Genomic DNA, 17,128 nt, shown 5'->3' with positions numbered 1-17,128 from the left:
ATACAACATGTTTGATCCATTTCAGATGAGCTGTATATGTAACTTTTATAATTTTTTTTCTTGTAAAGATTGCCTTAAAATGTATGGTTCATTTTTGGATCTAGCAGTGAATTACACAATCCCAGCCACATATCATTGTAAAATAAATTGACACTCATGTAATTTTTATTTTGTTATTTTACTTTCCATGTTGCAGGGTACCTGGCAGTGTCGTTGTTCTTACATGAAAACCATGAGCTGCTCCTTCTGCTAGTCAATACAGTTCTAAAGGTAAAATCCAGATGCCTAAATATGTACATTTATTATTGATTGTCATTTTTTTCCATTTTCCTCTTCTGATGCGAGCATTTGCTATTGAAAAGTAATTATACATGCTTCTGTTCAGTCCCGGCATCACTGTAGCTGATTGATCCATAAGACCCAAGTGGAACATAGATATTTTTATCCATTTTATTGAAGTCCAGACATTCTCGAAAAAGAGCAATTTGCATGTATTACAGTCACATAACTACCGATTTTTAAGTAAATATGTAATTGTTGGTAGTCACTGTTGCTTCATTAAACAGTCCAGGAAAGAATTTGCCTTTTTATGTGACTGTTCCAGTATATGGTTCCATTATATATGTATATACATAGTCTTGCCATAGTATCCCTTTAATCAGGACACAAATGATTTACACAGGTTCTGTGGCTGGCTAAATTCAAGCTTGCATTTCACTTGCTTTAAGAACCTAGGTGTCCCGGATTAAAGGGATATTATGGCAAGCCTATATAGACATATATGTTGGGTATCTAACGGTCACATGTACACCTACACCAGGAGTCAAATAGACATGCTGGGTCTAAATTCAATGTTTCAGTCCTCTGTTAGAATTTATCTCAAGAACAGTTTCTTAAGAACTCCTCATAAAGTACAGAAATATCAAACTTAGACAAAGCATGTACATATGACCGCGTGTGTCGCTGTTTACCCAACATATGTATTGATGTGATCACTTCCAGCAGGAGGGCGCCACGGCAAGTATTTCATTTGCAGGATTGGAGACCTGGTTTTGTCACTGTTTGTGTGTGTGTGTGTGTGTGTGTGTGTGTGTGCGTGTGTGTGTGTGTGTGTGTGTGTCTATCTATATATAATATATATATATATATATATATATATATTATACAAACAAAAAATTCAGCACTCACCGTAGCAAGCTCACTTATCCTCACAACATCAATAAATAAATGATGGGGGTTTAGTTAGTGAATTGGCCAATGCACGGAAGCCTGCAAACCGATCGCCAAGGTACCCCACCTTCTTGCAGGTCCTACACCAGTGTTTTTCAACCACTGTGCCGTGGCACACTAGTGTACCCTGAGCAGTCTCCAGGTGTGCCGCCATAGAAGCACAACCAGGCCCGTCAGTGTTTTGCCGCTACTGAGGCCTTGGAACGATCTATACTGGTGGGTTCAGTGGTTGCAGAGCCAGTTCTAATTTTGGGCCCGGGCAGTGTTGGGCTCTTTTGGCTTTCTCAGATGTAGCTCAGGTGTTACCTATGGAGAAGCTGCGACATGACATCCTAGGACCCACAACTGCACCATGCATCACCATTATATTTAAATGTGCCTTAGCAATATTTAGATCTTGTTCAGTGTGCCGCGAGTTGTAAAACGTTGAAAATCTCTGTCCTACACTATCACAGAGTCTTCAAAATTAAAACCTGGCAACTGTATCACACATAATATAACTGCAAATATGCCTACTTGGTTTAATGTGAACCTGCCACATACCTTATGGCTTTTAAAGGTACACTAGTCACCGGCTGATAAATTACTAAGGAACAGCTGACACAGGTTTAGAACAATTGAGTTTACATAGGGGTGCATGAAAAAGCTTGTGGCCACAGTTAATAAGAGTTAACCAAAGATTCACCCTGCAATATACCAACAAATATAAAACCACAGCACTTGCCACCCCAGAAGCGGGGTGCAGTGTCTGCACTCACCACTCATAGAGTGGTGGGGTGCATGTAGCCCATGGCTACCTACTTAAATATATACAAACAGAAAATTCAGCACTCACCATAGCAAGCTCACTTATCCTCACAACATCAATAAATAAATAAATGATGGGGGTTTACTAGTGTACTTTTAAAAGCCATAAGGTATGTATGTGGCAGGTTCACATTAAACCAAGGAGGCATATTTGCAGATATATTATGTGTGATACAGTTGCCAGGTTTTAATTTTTAAGACTCTGTGATAGTGTAGGACCTGCATGAAGGTGGGGTACCTTGACGACTGGTTTACAGGCTTCCGTGCATTGGCCAATTCATTCACTAAACCCCCATCATTTATTTATAGATGTTGTAAGGATAAGTGAGCTTGCTATGGTGAGTGCTGAATTTTCTGTTTGTATATAATTAAGTAGGTAGGCATGGGCTACATGCACCCCACCCTATGAGTGGTGAGTGCAGACATTGCACCCCGCTTCTGGGGTGGCGAGTGCTGTGGTTTTATATTTATTTGTTTGTGTGTGTGTGTATATATGTATGTGTGATCAGATATATATATATATATATATTGTGACAAGAACACTGGAATAGTGTTTGAGGGCAGGTATGTTTGTCCCAGGTTCTTGTCTTACCTGTATTAGAAAAATGAAAACTTCTAGGAAAATGTTTTGTTTTGTCAGAACCTTTTCAGTTTGTTGGAAAAGCTGGATAAGGGCCCTGAAAGAAAGATAGGGCAAGTTCCAGACGTTGGGCCCAGTTCGGGTCTTTGGCCTCACAGAGGGCTAATCAGGGTTTCAGCTGTGTAAGTGGGTTATAGGGCTGCTAGCCTGATTAGTGTGTGCAGACTGCCTGGGAAGACTGCAGGATCTCTGTGAGAGAAATACGCTTCCTTATACAAGTGAGCCATACAGTGTTGACTGGAAATCTCTGTGTTTTTTTGTTTAGAGACAGTTAGGAACGTCTTGTGTTTAGTTAGTGCCGGACAGGCAAGGTATTTTCTTTTGATGTTTGTTTTGTTTTCTGCTTAATAAAACTGGTCGTGGCCAGTTGCACCACACACTGGGCTTGTGTGATTCCTCAGCTGCTGCTTGCTGCCAATTACCCCACGAAACGGCACCTTGTTCCCTTACAGTGTTACAACTTGGTGGAGAATGCGAGCATTCTGTTCTGCGCATAAGTGAAAGCAGCAGCTTTATGAGGTCTGCAGAAAACGGTGGTTTATGCAGATACAGCCCAGTGTGAAGTTGCTGAGACTCACCCCTGAGGGTTTGATATGTCCTGGGTGAAAGCAGCTACAAAGCCGCCTGAAAAATCTGTCGACATGGAGGAACTGCTTAAAGCCCTGCTGCAAGCTACAGCGGCTCAGCAGGAGGCCAACAGACAGTATTGGAGACTACAGCGAGAGGTCTTAACAGAAGTGGTGCAGAGCCTTGCAGCCCGGATTGGAGATGTGGCCGTCAGTGCTCCGTCCAGCACTAGTTCTATACGGGCCAGTCACTTCCTGCAGAAAATGACAGAGGCTGATGATGTGGAAGCCTACCTGACCACGTTTGAAAGGAGTGCCGAGCGTGAGAACTGGCCAAAAGCACAGTGGGCCAGTCTGCTGGCACCTTTTCTGTCAGGTGAGCCCCAAAAAGCGTACTTTGATTTAAGCCCTGCTGAGGCTCTGGACTATGATAAACTAAAGACTGAGATCCTGACCCGCCTGGGAGTCACGCTGTCAGTACGAGCACAACGGGTGCACCGTTGGGTGTACGCCATGGAGAAGCCTCCTCGCTCCCAGATGCACAACCTTAATCAGCTAACAAAAAAATGGTTACAGCCAGAGACATTAACTGGTCCCCAGATGGTTGAAAGAGTCGTCATGGACCGCTATTTGAGATCTTTGCCCATGGTCCTGCGCAAGTGGGTGAGCCATGGAAACCCGGGTACTGCTGACCAATTAGTGGACATGGTAGAGAGGTATTTGGCAGCAGAGGAATTACTGATGACCACCCAGCAACCCATAGATACTCGACAGCGCCCTTCAGTAAAGACTGGTAAGACTGTTCCGTGGGAAAACGTTGCTGGGCGGTTAAGAGAACGCAAGGCTGGAGAGACTGTAAGCACTGGCCCTGGAGACAGGCCAATGGGGCTAGAACGGTCAATGCTGCCCAAACGGGTTGATAATCGTGTGGTTAAATGTTTTAGGTGTGGTATGCCAGGTCATGTTATTGCCAATTGCCCAGTCACGCAAGAACCCATGCAATGTGATGCTGCCTTTGAATGTCGCAGAATGTCTTTCTTTGCTAGGTTAGCCTGTCCTGTGGTACCTTCACCTGAGCTGGAAAAACAAATGTGTGATGTGTTCTTAGAGGGTAACCGGGTAGAGGCCTTGCTAGATTCAGGAAGTTTAGTTACCCTCGTGAAAGCTGGGTTAGTGAACCCCTTAAAGGTCCAGCAAATACCTATTGGGGTAACTTACATACATGGGGATACCCAACATTATGTCACTGCCGAAGTGAATATAGAAACTTGTTGTGGGTCAGCAATGGTTAAAGTAAGACTGGTCCCCACCTTGGTGCATGAGGCCATAATAGGGAGGGATTTTCCTCATTTTTGGAAACTGGGAATCACGTTTATCAACAGATGTGAGAAGTAAAGAGCCAGTTGATAATACCGGTGATTCTATGGATGTACGTGTGTCTTTGGAACTTTCTGACCCTTTGCCTTTTGCTAGTTTGGCTGGGGAAGTGACAGATGGGGAGTCCAGTGAGGACCCTCTTGCTGGGAACAGACATAGTAGTTAGAACTGAAAGCGTGCCTGACCTGGAGGTAAAGAAGGATCTCTTTGCGTCTGAACAGTTAAAGGATCCTACCTTGATAAAGGCTAGAGAGAATGTTAAGATTGTTAATGGGGAACCTGTGGTACCAGGTGACAAGGTTACGTATCCCCACATGGCCATCTGTAATGAGCTCTTGTACCACATTGTCAAAAAGGGTGAGGATGTGGTGGAACAGCTGGTAGTTCCCCAGCCTTATCGGAGAACGGTACTAGCTCATAGTCACATTACAGCAGGACATTTGGGGGCAGAAAAAACCACTGAAAGAGTTTTACAAAGGTTCTTTTGGCCAGGGGTTTATAAAGAAGTGTCTGAATATTGTTCTTCCTGTCCTGAATGCCAGTACCATGCCCCTAGACCCCATTTCAGGAGCCCACTAGTTCCCATGCCTATTATAGAGGTCCCGTTTGACAGAATAGCCATGGATCTCGTGGGGCCCTTGTTAAAGTCCGCTTGGGGCCATATGTATATCCTGGTAATTATGGACTATGCCACTCGATATCCTGAGGCTGTCCCTTTACGCACTACCACAACCAAGGCGATAGCTAGGGAGCTGGTGCAGGTTTTTAGTAGAGTGGGAAATTTTGACTGACCAAGGTACTCCATTTATGTCAAGGATCATGAAAGAATTGTGCAAATTATTTAAGGTCACTCACCTCAGGACGTCCATCTACCATCCCCAAACTGATGGGTTGGTGGAAAGGTTCAATAAAACATTAAAAAGTATGTTAAAAAAGGTTGTTGATAGAGATGGGAAAAACTGGGATTGTTTGTTGCCCTACTTGTTAATGGCCATCAGAGAAGTTCCTCAGTCCTCTACAGGGTTTCTCCATTTGATTTGTTATATGGTAGACACCCCAGAGGGCTGTTGGACATTGCCAAAGAGACGTGGAAAGGACAGCCCACTCCTTATAGAAGCGTTATTGAACATGTAACACAAATGCAGGATAGGATTGCAGCCGTGGTACCTATTGTCAGAGAGTACATGGAACAGGCCCAAAGTGCTCAACAGAGGGTATATAACCGGAGTGCCAAGATACGGGAATTTGCTCCCGGAGATAGAGTTCTTGATTTGGTACCCACTGTGGAAAGCAAGTTCCTAGCTAAATGGCAGGGTCCATTTGAGATTAGGGAAAAAGTGAATGAGGTTAATTACAAAATATACCAACCGGGAAAGAGAAAACCCGAACAAATCTACCATGTTAACTTAATCAAACCCTGGAAAGATAGGTTGTCTCTGTCAGCGGAGCCTTGCCCTTCGGTGTCTTCACCTCGGTTGCTTCCCGCAGTAAAGGTGTCAGAGACATTATCAGCTGATCAGAACAATCAAGTTAAAGAATTTCTCATCCAAAATAGGGAGATATTTTCAGAGCTGCCTGCCGAACGACCATAATAAAACATGATAGTGTCACAGAACCAGGGGTCAGGGTCCATTTAAAGCCATATAGGATTCCTGAAGCTCAGCGAGAAGCTGTTTCTAAAGAAGTTAAAACCATGTTAGAACTTGGAGTCATAGAGGAATCTTACAGTGAGTGGTCCAGTCCCATAGTTCTCATCCCGAAGCCAGACTGTAGCATACGCTTCTGTAATGACTTTCGTAAGTTAAATGAGGTGTCCAAATTTGACGCATACCCCATGCCCCGTGTGGATGAGCTTATATAAAGGCTGGGAACAGCCAGGTTTCTCACCACGTTGGACCTGACCAAAGGTTTCTGGCAAATACCTTTTTAACTGATAGCGCAAAAGAAAAAACAGCCTTTTCGGTTCCGGAGGGGCTATACCAGTATAAGATGTTACCCTTTGGGTTGCATGGGGCTCCAGCAACCTTTCAACGGGCGATGGATAAAATTTTGAGGCCCCATAGAAAATATGCAGCTGCCTATTTGGATGATGTGGTAATTCACAGTACAGACTGGGGGTCCCATTTGGTTAAAGTGCAAGCAGTACTGTACTCAATCAGAGAGGCAGGGTTAACTGCTAACCCAAAGAAGTGCTGCCTCGCAATGGAGGAGGTCAAATACTTGGGCTTCACAAAAGGCAGAGGTCTGATTAGGCCCCAATTGAATAAAATTGATGCTATTCAAAACTGGCCTCGTCCAGTGAATAAAAAACAGGTAAGGGCTTTTTTTTGGGAATAACTGGGTACTATAGACGGTTTATTCCCAATTTTGCGACCACAGCAGTGCCGTTGTCAGACCTTACCAAAGTGAAGCAGTCAAATATGGTGCAATGGAACCCTGATGCAGAAAAAGCGTTCCAAACATTAAAAGTGGCTTTGTGTTCACAACCGGTATTGATAACACCAGATTTTTCGAAAGAATTTGTTGTACAGACAGATGCCTCAGAGGTAGGGATAGGTACTGTGCTGTCCCAAACCAGAGATGGGGACGAACACCCTATCATTTATTTGAGTAGGAAACTCAATGAGCATGAAAAAAGGTATGCCATTGTGGAAAAGGAGGCTTTGGCCATTAAGTGGGCACTAGATACCTTGAGATATTACCTCTTGGGTAGACAATTCAGACTAGTGACAGATCACGCCCCTTTAAAAATGGATGTACACTGCTCAAAAAAATAAAGGGAACACTAAAATAACACATCCTAGATCTGAATGAATGAAATATTCTTCTTAAATACTTTGTTCTTTACATAGTTGAATGTGCTGACAACAAAATCGCACACAAATTATCAATGGAAATCAAATTTATTAACCCATGGAGGTCTGGTTTTGGAGTCCCCCTCAAAATTAAAGTGGAAAAACACACTACAGGCTGATCCAACTTTGATGTAATGTCCTTAAAACAAGTCAAAATGAGGCTCAGTAGTGTGTGTGGCCTCCTCGTGCCTGTATGACCTCCCTACAACCCACACAAGTAGTGCAGCTCATCCAGGATGGCACATCAATGCGAGCTGTGGCAAGAAGGTTTGCTGTGTCTGTCAGCGTAGTGTCCAGAGCATGGAGGCGCTACCAGGAGACAGGCCAGTACATCAGGAGACGTGGAGGAGGCCATAGGAGGGCAACAGTGTTGCAAAATAAATATATATATATATAAAATCTCACAATTATAAAAAAAATTACTGCATCCTGTGCTCCCACGGCAATGTAGTTATAAAATAATATAGGTGCGGTACTCCAGACCTGTAGTAAGGAAAGACTCCAACTCCATGGTCTGTTATCAAATATTCAGTCTTGCTGAAAATCTTGTGATTGAAACGTTGATAACAGTCCATGGAGTCTGAGTGACTCTCTCCTTTATACAAGTCTGGAGTACCGCAGCTGTATATACAGTGCATCCGGAAAGTATTCACAGCGCTTCACTTTTTCCACATTTTGTGATGTTACAGCCTTATTCCAAAATGGAATAAATTAATTTTTTCCCTCAAATTTCTACACACAATACCCCATAATGACAACGGAAAAAAAGTTTTTTGGGTGATTTTTACATAAGTATTCACAGCCTTTTGCCGTGAAGCTCAAAATTGAGCTCAAGTGCATCCTGTTTCCACTGATCATCCTTGAGATGGTCCTACAGCTTAATTACCTGTGGTAAATTCAGTTGATTGGACATGATTTGGAAAGACACACACCTGTCTATATAAGGTCCCACACTTGACAGTGCATGTCTGAGCACAAACCAAGAATGAAGTCAAAGGAATTGTCTGCAGACCTCTGAGACAGGCTTGTCTCAAGGCACAAATCTGGGGAAGGGTACAGAAAAATATCTGCTGCTTTGAAGGTCCCAATGAGCACAGTGGCCTCCATCATCCGTAAATGGAAGAAGTTCAGAACCACCAGGACTCTTCCTAGAGCTGGCCGGCCGTCTAAACTGAGCGATCGGGGGAGAAGGGCCCTAGTCAGGGAGGTGACCAAGAACCCGATGGTCACTCTGTCGGAGCTACAGCATTCCTCTGTGGAGAGAGGAGAACCTTCCAGAAGGACAACCATCTCTGCAGCAATCCACCAATCGGGCCTGTATGGTAGAGTGGCCAGACGGAAGTCACTCCTTAGTATAAAGCACATGGCAGCCCGCCTGGAGTTTGCCAAAATGCACCTGAAGGACTCTCAGACCATGAGAAACCAAATTCTCTGGTCTGATGAGACAATGATTGAACTCTTTGGCGTGAATACCAGGCACCGCTCATCACTAGGCCAGTACAATCCCTACCGCGAAGCATGGTGGTGGCAGCATCATGCTGTGGGGATGTTTTTCAGCGGCATGGCTTGGGGGACTAGTCGGGAGACTGGGGCGACGGTTCATCTTTCAACAGGACAACGACCCTAAGCACACAGCCAAGATATCAAAGGAGTGGCTTCAGGACAACTCTGTGAATGTCCTTGAGTGGCCTAGCCAGGAGCCCAGACTTGAATCCGATTGAACATCTCTGGAGAGATCTGAAAATGGCTGTGCAACTTCCCATCTAACCTAATGGAGCTTGAGAGGTGCTGCAAAGAGGAATGGGTGAAACTACCCAAAGATAGGTGTGCCAAGCTTGTGGCATCATATTCAAAAAGACTTGAGGCTGTAATTGCTGCCAAAGGTGCATCAACAAAGTATTGAGCAAAGGCTGTGAATACTTATGTACATGTGATTTCTTAGTTTTTTTATATTTAATAAATATGCAAAAATCTCGAATAAAAACTTTTTTCACGTTGTCATTATGGTGTGTAGAATTTTGAGGGGAAAAAATGAATTTACCCAATTTTGGAATAAAGCTGTAACTAACAACAAAATGTGTTAAAAAAAAAAGTGAAGCGCTGTGAATACTTTCCGGATTCTCTCTCTCTTATTTATATATATATATATATATATATATATACAGTGTAATCTGTTATCAAGTACAAGTTTGCTGTGTACAAATACTAAATAACAAAGAGTCCAGTATTTGTACAATGTCTATACTTTATCCGCTCTCGTGGTATTTTGTATTGTATTTGTACGGCCAATCTAGAAAAAATAAAATTAGCAGAATATGATGAAGGACGTCTGCCTAATTAGAATTGTAGATGTATTTTTATGTAAACACCCAAAAGCCTTGTTGTAATATTTATTGCTGTCTTTCCTGTAATAAGGTATTCTTATACCCTGCTCTTTGATAGGATCTACAGAGTACTAATCTTGTGGAGGTGTGTATGGCGCTCACTATGGTGAGTCAGATATTTCCCCGGGAAATGATTCCAGCAGCTCTGCCGCTCATAGAAGACAAACTGCAGCATTCAAAGTAAGAGAAAATTGCATTGCAATTGAAAACAATGTAATCCCAGGTTCTGGGACATTTCATTTTCTGTAAATGTGTATTTAGTAAATCTCTCTACAAAATTTGCATTTACCTATAGGTGCCATTTAAATGTCACCATTAAGTCACAGAACCTTATTTTATTTATCTTAATGATCTTTTGTTAAAGTGGCAAACCATGAGAAAATGATAGTATTACCGTCCATATTCCTGTGTTATATGTTGGTCCTAACCTACTTTACGGTACAGGAGTTTCATTGTTAAACTTGCAGCATTTCTGTGAATTCTTTTATTGTTGGTAATGAAAATATTACTATAGATTAGTTCCGTGTTTATATTTTCATTACACCTTCTTTAGAAGCAAATGATAAAAAAGACGAAGACATTTGCTAATTATATTAAAAATATCCAATATCCTATCCACAGATTATTTTGCTCAAGTAGTGCTATATGTGTTAACTGAATATAATATCTCTTTAAACAGTGACTTCTGATGTTGATTAGCAAATCTTGTATCTTATAAAGAACAATGCATCATCTGCTTTTATATGAGAGATATTAGAAGTCATCTTGGATTTATGTGAACTGTATAAACAGCTTGACCTATAGCCTTATGAATTTTTGATTACTGACCCAATTAGTAATTTCTAATATCATTTCTTGAGAAAACAATATGCATGAAAAATGATTATTATAGCTCTTTTTACTATGGTCTCTTGTAAAGACACATAAGCCGGTATCCAATTAGCTGCGGCAATTTACTGCAGCTAGTGAATCGGCCTGGGGTTATCCAATTAGTCCAGATAAGTAGCACTTATTGGGGATTATGCTTCAGGTGCCAACCCACTAGTTTGTCTTCTGGGATCCAGCTTTACCACTTTGTGAGGTTTTCTTCCAAGTCAATCCAATGGAATGCCAAGAACAGGCTACTTGGGTCAAAGTTCTGGCCAGCATACACCAACTGGAGGTCCAACTGGGACCCCAACCTCCTAGTATGTCTTCTGAGATCCAGTGTTACCACTCTGTGAATGTTTCTTCCAAATCCAGAACGAAGTCTGCCCGGCGCATTCCGTTTTGTGAGGTCCGACCAGGACCCTAATTCCCCTAAAACTTGGCAGGGATCCAACTGGATCACCTCACTTTGGTTTCATCCCAATTGGTGCAACTGTGTCTGACTGCATAACAGAACAGATAGACAAACAGACCAATACATTTTATATAAAGAATATATATATGGCCCTAGCTCCGAAAGAGGTGATTTTTTTTATTTTTTTATTGTTTAAACCCCTCCAGTATTTTAAGTTGGATAATGAAGGGTATGTGTACCCAGTTGGGTCCAGATCCATCAAGCCATGTATGAGCCTATGAAGAACAAACATACATATATACGTACATACATCATTTATACCCCTTTCACATCTCCAATGCCGGATCCCACCCGGGAATTGGAAACGGGTCCTTCCCGGGTGGGATTCGGCATTGGAGACTCTCCCTACCCCTTTCACTGGCTGTCCGAACCAGCAATATGCCGAATCGGTTGTCATAGCGGTGGGGGGCAGAGCCGGGGCGGCGGCGCTGGGAGATGAGCTCATCTCCGCGCCGCCTCCCCCATTCTAGTAAACGGGTCCCGGGTCGCATCGACCCGGGTATCCGTTTATACATCCACTGACCCGGTATTCAACCCGGGAATAACACTGTTTATAACCCGGGTTGAAATACCGAGTCAGGCGACCCGGGAATTCGGAGTTGGCGCTTTCACACCGCACACTGACCCGCGTCGACACCAGGTTATTTGTGCGGTGTGAAAGGGGTTTTACATACATACATATTTTCATACTACACCGTAAAATTACACTTAGGAATGTTCATGGACAGATGGAAGAAGCCTGTCTCACCTAAAAGACTTATTTTTTAGGTCTGCTTTACTGACGTCCTGCTTGTTGCTGATATTGGGGGTCATTCCGACCCGTTCGCACGCAGCAGTTTATCGCTGCGGTGCGTACGGGAGCAGAATGCGCATGCGCGGCGGCCGCAGTGCGCGCCGTTGCCCGGCGACAGGGGTTGCTGGGTTACGTTGCATCTTGAGAAGAAAGCGGAGCGCAAAGAAGATGGACAGGAAGAAGGTGGACCTGGGCGTCTCCACAGCGTTGGCAGCCGTTTTCGGGGAGTGGTTTGGAAAACGCAGGTGTGTCCAGAACAACGGAGGGCGGATGTCTGACGTCAGAAGCAGCTTCAGCATCGCAGGGATCATCGCACAGGGTAAGTAGGTATAGGGCTGGTCAAGTTCTGCTTAAAAATTTTTTAGCTTAGCAGGGCTGCACAAGTGATCGCAGCCCTGCTAAGCTAAAATACACTCCCCCATAGGCGTGGACTATTGATCGCAGCAGCAGCAAAAAGTTGCTGGCTGCGATCAATTCTGAATGACCACCATAATCCCCAGTGGAAAAATTGCGGGCCATGTATCATGGAAATGACGGACTTGTTATAAGAAATCGTAAACCATTGTGCTTTGTGCTGGCACCTAGTAAGCTGATGAGTAATTACAGTACTTCATTTTGACTAACTAGGCAATTCTCTGACTTGCAGTAAGTAAAAGGTGAATAAAATATTGATAACTGTTTATTTTATAGGGAAATTGTGAGAAGGAAAGCGGTCCTGGCATTGTACAAATTCTATCTGATTGCACCCACTCAAGTACAGCACATACATGAGAAGTTCAGGAAGGCGCTATGTGACCGGGATGTGGGCGTCATGGCTGCTTCTCTACATATATATCTGCAGGTGATCAAGGTAAAACAGATAATCTCTTGTGAGTCCATTTAAAAACACTTGAAGGTGAATTTATATTTTTTGCTGGTGGCAGTAGATTTTGCTGTGCATCATTCTTTTACCATAGGCCAGATAAGCCCCAGGCCACATACAGTGATTAACGAGGTCATGTGGAATGACGTCCTTACAACCAGCTTCCCTATTCCTGTTGATGGACAATTTCATATTAAAGCCGAGGGCTGGAATCATGTCTTGCAGCTTTCTAACAACAATGTGGTGACCAATGCAATCCATGCAGGACCTCCTTTCCCAGCTCATACAGATCTGCAGATAGTGTAGATAGCCAGTGTCCATGCAGCAGGAAATGACACAGGCCTTTGTGCCTGTCTGGCAGCAGAGGGTAGATGGATTGGGGGCGGGCAGGGGTAGTTATGCATGCAGAATAGGTGAGATGGAGGAAGAGGTAGGGGCAGTGTGGGCAATCTGTGGGTTCCTTCTTATGTAAAACTACAAATCTTAGCATGCCGGGCTTGTAGTGCCACGATGGCTGGGAATCCATGTGTTCCCTAAGCAGCATTGTTTGTAACACTGTTACCTTGCGGCTTTCCTGCTGTATTGGAAATAGAGTGTCTGATATCCACTGTGGAAGAAGGGGCAGCTTTTTGCCCCCTTAGCTAATAGACACACCCACTGTGTTGCCCACTGGCACTAGCTATCTTATCATCCCAGACTGGCGTGCGTTGTCCATTTTACTTTTGTCTTATTTCATTAGCATCACTTGTCCTGCTACTATAGGGAAGTCTTATTCTGTTCTTCATATAGAGACAGCAGAAGCCCTGTCAGTGGAAATAAGCAAGGAGATGGGCAGCATGACTTCTCTCTTTACCATGCAGATTCTATCACCTGAGTCAGCCAGCCTTGGCCATTTATAACAGGAACACCAGCATTCATAGTGATAAGCAACTCCCAGACTGGTCAGTGCAGGGCTGGTGCTTTCATTAGAAGAGGTACGAATATGATGGGGAATCGCCCCCTTGGATATCAACCAGGTGCTGGGAATCTTGCAAACTCCACTCTGCTCTGGCAGCTGAATGATTATGGTCACTGCATCATAATGAAGGGGTCCAGAACATACCTATCATTTTAACTGCACAAAAAATAGAAAGAAAGAAAATAGAAAATTATAAATTACATGTCTGGTATTCTTAGAATTAGAAAAATCTAATTATTTATATATTTTTTCCAAAAGAAAGCGTTTGATTATATGTTTATCTGTTATCCAATGCCTGTTGTTCACATGAACATCTCTGATGCAACCGTAAAGTAATATGGACAACAGGTTGGACTTATTGTAATTGTTGTATAGCAGCTGTAATGTGCTCCAGGGAAGTAAGGGTTGAGAAACAGCCATGACACATGTAACTACAGTGCCTTGCTAAAGTATTCACCCCCACTTTGCATTTTTCATGTTTTGTTGCCTCACAACCTGCAATTCAAATGGATTGTTTGAAGGTTTGCATCATTTCATTCACAGAACATGACTACAACTTTGAAGATTTTATTTTTTTATTGTGAAGCAAACAACAAATAGGACAAAATAACAGAAAACTTCAGCATGCATAACTATTCGCACCCCTAAAGTCAGTACTTTGTAGAGCCACCTTTTGCGGCAATTACAGCTGCAAGTCGCTTTGGATAAGTCTCTATGAGCTTGCCACATCTTGCCACTGGGATTTTTGCCCATTCCTCAAGGCAAAACTGCTCCAGCTCCTTCATGTTGGATGGTTTCCGCTTGTGAACAGCAATCTTCAAGTCTGACCACAGATTCTCAATTGGATTGAGATTTGGGCTTTTACTAGGTCAGGGGTGGCCAACCCGCGGCTCTCGAGCCGCATGCGGCTCTTTCATCCGCCGCATGCGGCTCAGCTGGCTCCTGCTGCCCTGGTCATGTATGTCTGGCACTGGGGGGGGCATATATATCTGGTACTAGGGGCATAGCTGGCACTGGGGGCATAGCTGGCACTGTGGGGACAAGTATATCTGGCACTGGGGGCATAGCTGGCACTGGGGGGAAATGTATATCTGGCACTAGGGGACATGTATATCTGGCACTGGGGGCAGAGCTGGCACTGTGTGGGGACATGTATATCTGGCACTGTGGGGACACTGCATTGGGGGCATAGCTGGCACTTTGGGGACATATATATCTGGCACTGGGGGCATAGCTGGCACTGGGGGGAAATGTATATCTGGCACTGGGGGGACATGTATATCTGGCACTGTGGGGCATATATGTATCTGGCACTGTGGGGCATATATGTATCTGGCACTGTGGGGACATATGTGTATGTGGCACTGTGGGGACATATGTTTCTGGCAGTGTGGAGGCACCCATTTTTTGACATTTTTATATGTATGTGGCACTGTACTGGGGCATTATATGTTTTTGGCACTGTACAACATGACTAAAAACGGAGTTATGGCACAAGGTCATACTCCTACAAACGTCATAACGAAAGGTGTGCGCACAAAATGGGGTGTAGCTTTGTGAAAACTAGGCCACACCCCCATTTTTGTGCGCGCGCCTGATACTGGCTTTTGCCCTTGACTACAGATCTTTTCTGGCTCTTTGCCTCTGACTGGTTTGGCCACCCCTGGACTAGGTCAATCCAACACATTTAAATTTTTCCCCTTAAACCACTCGAGTGTTGCTTTAGCAGTATGCTTCGGGTCATTGTCCTGCTGGAAGGTGAACCTCCGCCCCAGTCTCAAATCACAGGCAGTCAGAAACAGGTTATGCTCAAGAATATCCCTGTATTTAGCACCATCCATCATTCCCTCAACTCGAAACAGTTTCCCAATCCCTGCTGCTGAAAAACATGTGGGGGTGATGGGTAGTGTTGCGTTTGCGTCAGACATAGCATTTTCCTTGGTGGCCGAAAGTTAAATTTTAGTCTCTTTCTCTTACATCCTAGTGGATACTGGGGTCTTGTACTTTAGTACCATGGGGTATAGATCGGGTCCACTGGAGCCTGGCACTTTAAAACTTTTAGAGTGTGTATGTGTGTGCTGGCTCCTCCCCTCTATGTCCCTCCTACCAGACTAGAGAAATGTGACCAAGGAGCCGGGTGCACTTCTCTGGAGCTTCAGAGATTTTTCTTTTAATTTTAATTTAGTTTATTGCTTACAGCTAGCTCTGCTTGGCAGGCAGACTACCTGCTTTGTGGGACTTAGAGGGGGGACCGAACCAACCTCCTGAGGGTTAATTGTTCATAATCACAGCTGACAGGACACTGAGGTGCTGATCACTCATCATCAGTCTGTGTGCCCACGCCAACAGCTAGCCGCCACCCTCTAAGAGAAGCCGAAGACCAGGTGCGGTGAGTGTTACACCGAGGTCCCGGCTCGCGGGTCCCCGGTGCAGTTTGGCGGCATGTCAGGCGGCGGTCACGGGCCCGGAGCTGCGGTGCCCGCCGCGGACGTAACTGGCTCAGGGCTATTGCCCTGCAGTGCTCACTGTCAGCTAAGGCTTTGTGTGTACTGTAAAGGACATTTACATGGTGTTTTACACTTGTGGCCAGTATAATCTTATCAGGGACTGCGCAGCATTGCAAGGGGTGGGGCTTCCCGGAGCAGGACGGCGCCATTTTCCTGCTGCTGCTGAGGATCATGAAGGCTGCATGCACGCTGCTCCTCCAGGACCCACGCTGTTACAGACTGTCTCAACTGGTACCAGGGGGTCATAGACAGGGGGGGAGCAAGCCAGCGGTAAACTGCTGCACTGATTTTACATACACTGTTTTTCACACATTGTGCTGCTGTGTTCTGTGTGCTGGGTCCGCTCCTCAGTGTCACTCCAAAGGGCTCTCTACGGTCTGTGTGGGGTGTTGGGCAATGGACTGCACTGTTATTTGCTGTATTATGTCTGAAGACTTGGTTGTGTGTGCTGCTTGTAATTCTACCCCGTCTTCAGCAAGGTCTCTCATGTGTGAGCAATATTCCTGGTCTCCTCAAGGGTTCAGCTCACAGGCACCTGACTGGTTGGACAGCTTTAAGAGCATGATTCACAATGTCCATTCTGAACTAGATGCTGCTAAAAGGGAGAGACAGGTGTTAAAACACTCAACTGATTGTGTAGCTAATGAAGCAGATTCCAGGAAGGCTTCGCAGCCCCCTCTAGTGGCTTCACACAAACGCTCACTGCCACAGGTTTTACAGTCCGATTCTGGTTCTGATCAGCCAGATGTGGATGATGATGATATGAATGAGGACAGCTCTCTGTCCCCTGGTGTGGAGGCCCTCATT

At 44.4% G+C, this 17,128-nt stretch overlaps 1 protein-coding gene across 4 annotated transcripts in view; it reads left to right on the top strand.

Annotated features, from left to right (window-relative positions):
* AP4E1 (adaptor related protein complex 4 subunit epsilon 1) overlaps positions 1-17,128 on the top strand; it is a 134,213-nt gene that overhangs the window by 11,737 nt on the left and 105,348 nt on the right. For all 4 annotated transcript variants that reach the window (XM_063926083.1, XM_063926081.1, XM_063926082.1 and 1 more), the window contains 3 exons: positions 197-270; positions 9,918-10,039; positions 12,685-12,844. In XM_063926083.1, the coding sequence (XP_063782153.1) occupies positions 197-270; positions 9,918-10,039; positions 12,685-12,844 (356 nt within the window). The remainder of the gene's footprint in view (positions 1-196; positions 271-9,917; positions 10,040-12,684; positions 12,845-17,128) is intronic.

This window comes from Pseudophryne corroboree, chromosome 6 (assembly GCF_028390025.1).
Source record: "Pseudophryne corroboree isolate aPseCor3 chromosome 6, aPseCor3.hap2, whole genome shotgun sequence".
Lineage (NCBI taxonomy): Eukaryota > Metazoa > Chordata > Amphibia > Anura > Myobatrachidae > Pseudophryne > Pseudophryne corroboree.
The sequence above is the reverse complement of the archived record's forward strand: the minus strand, read 5'-3'. Positions and strand labels throughout refer to the sequence as shown.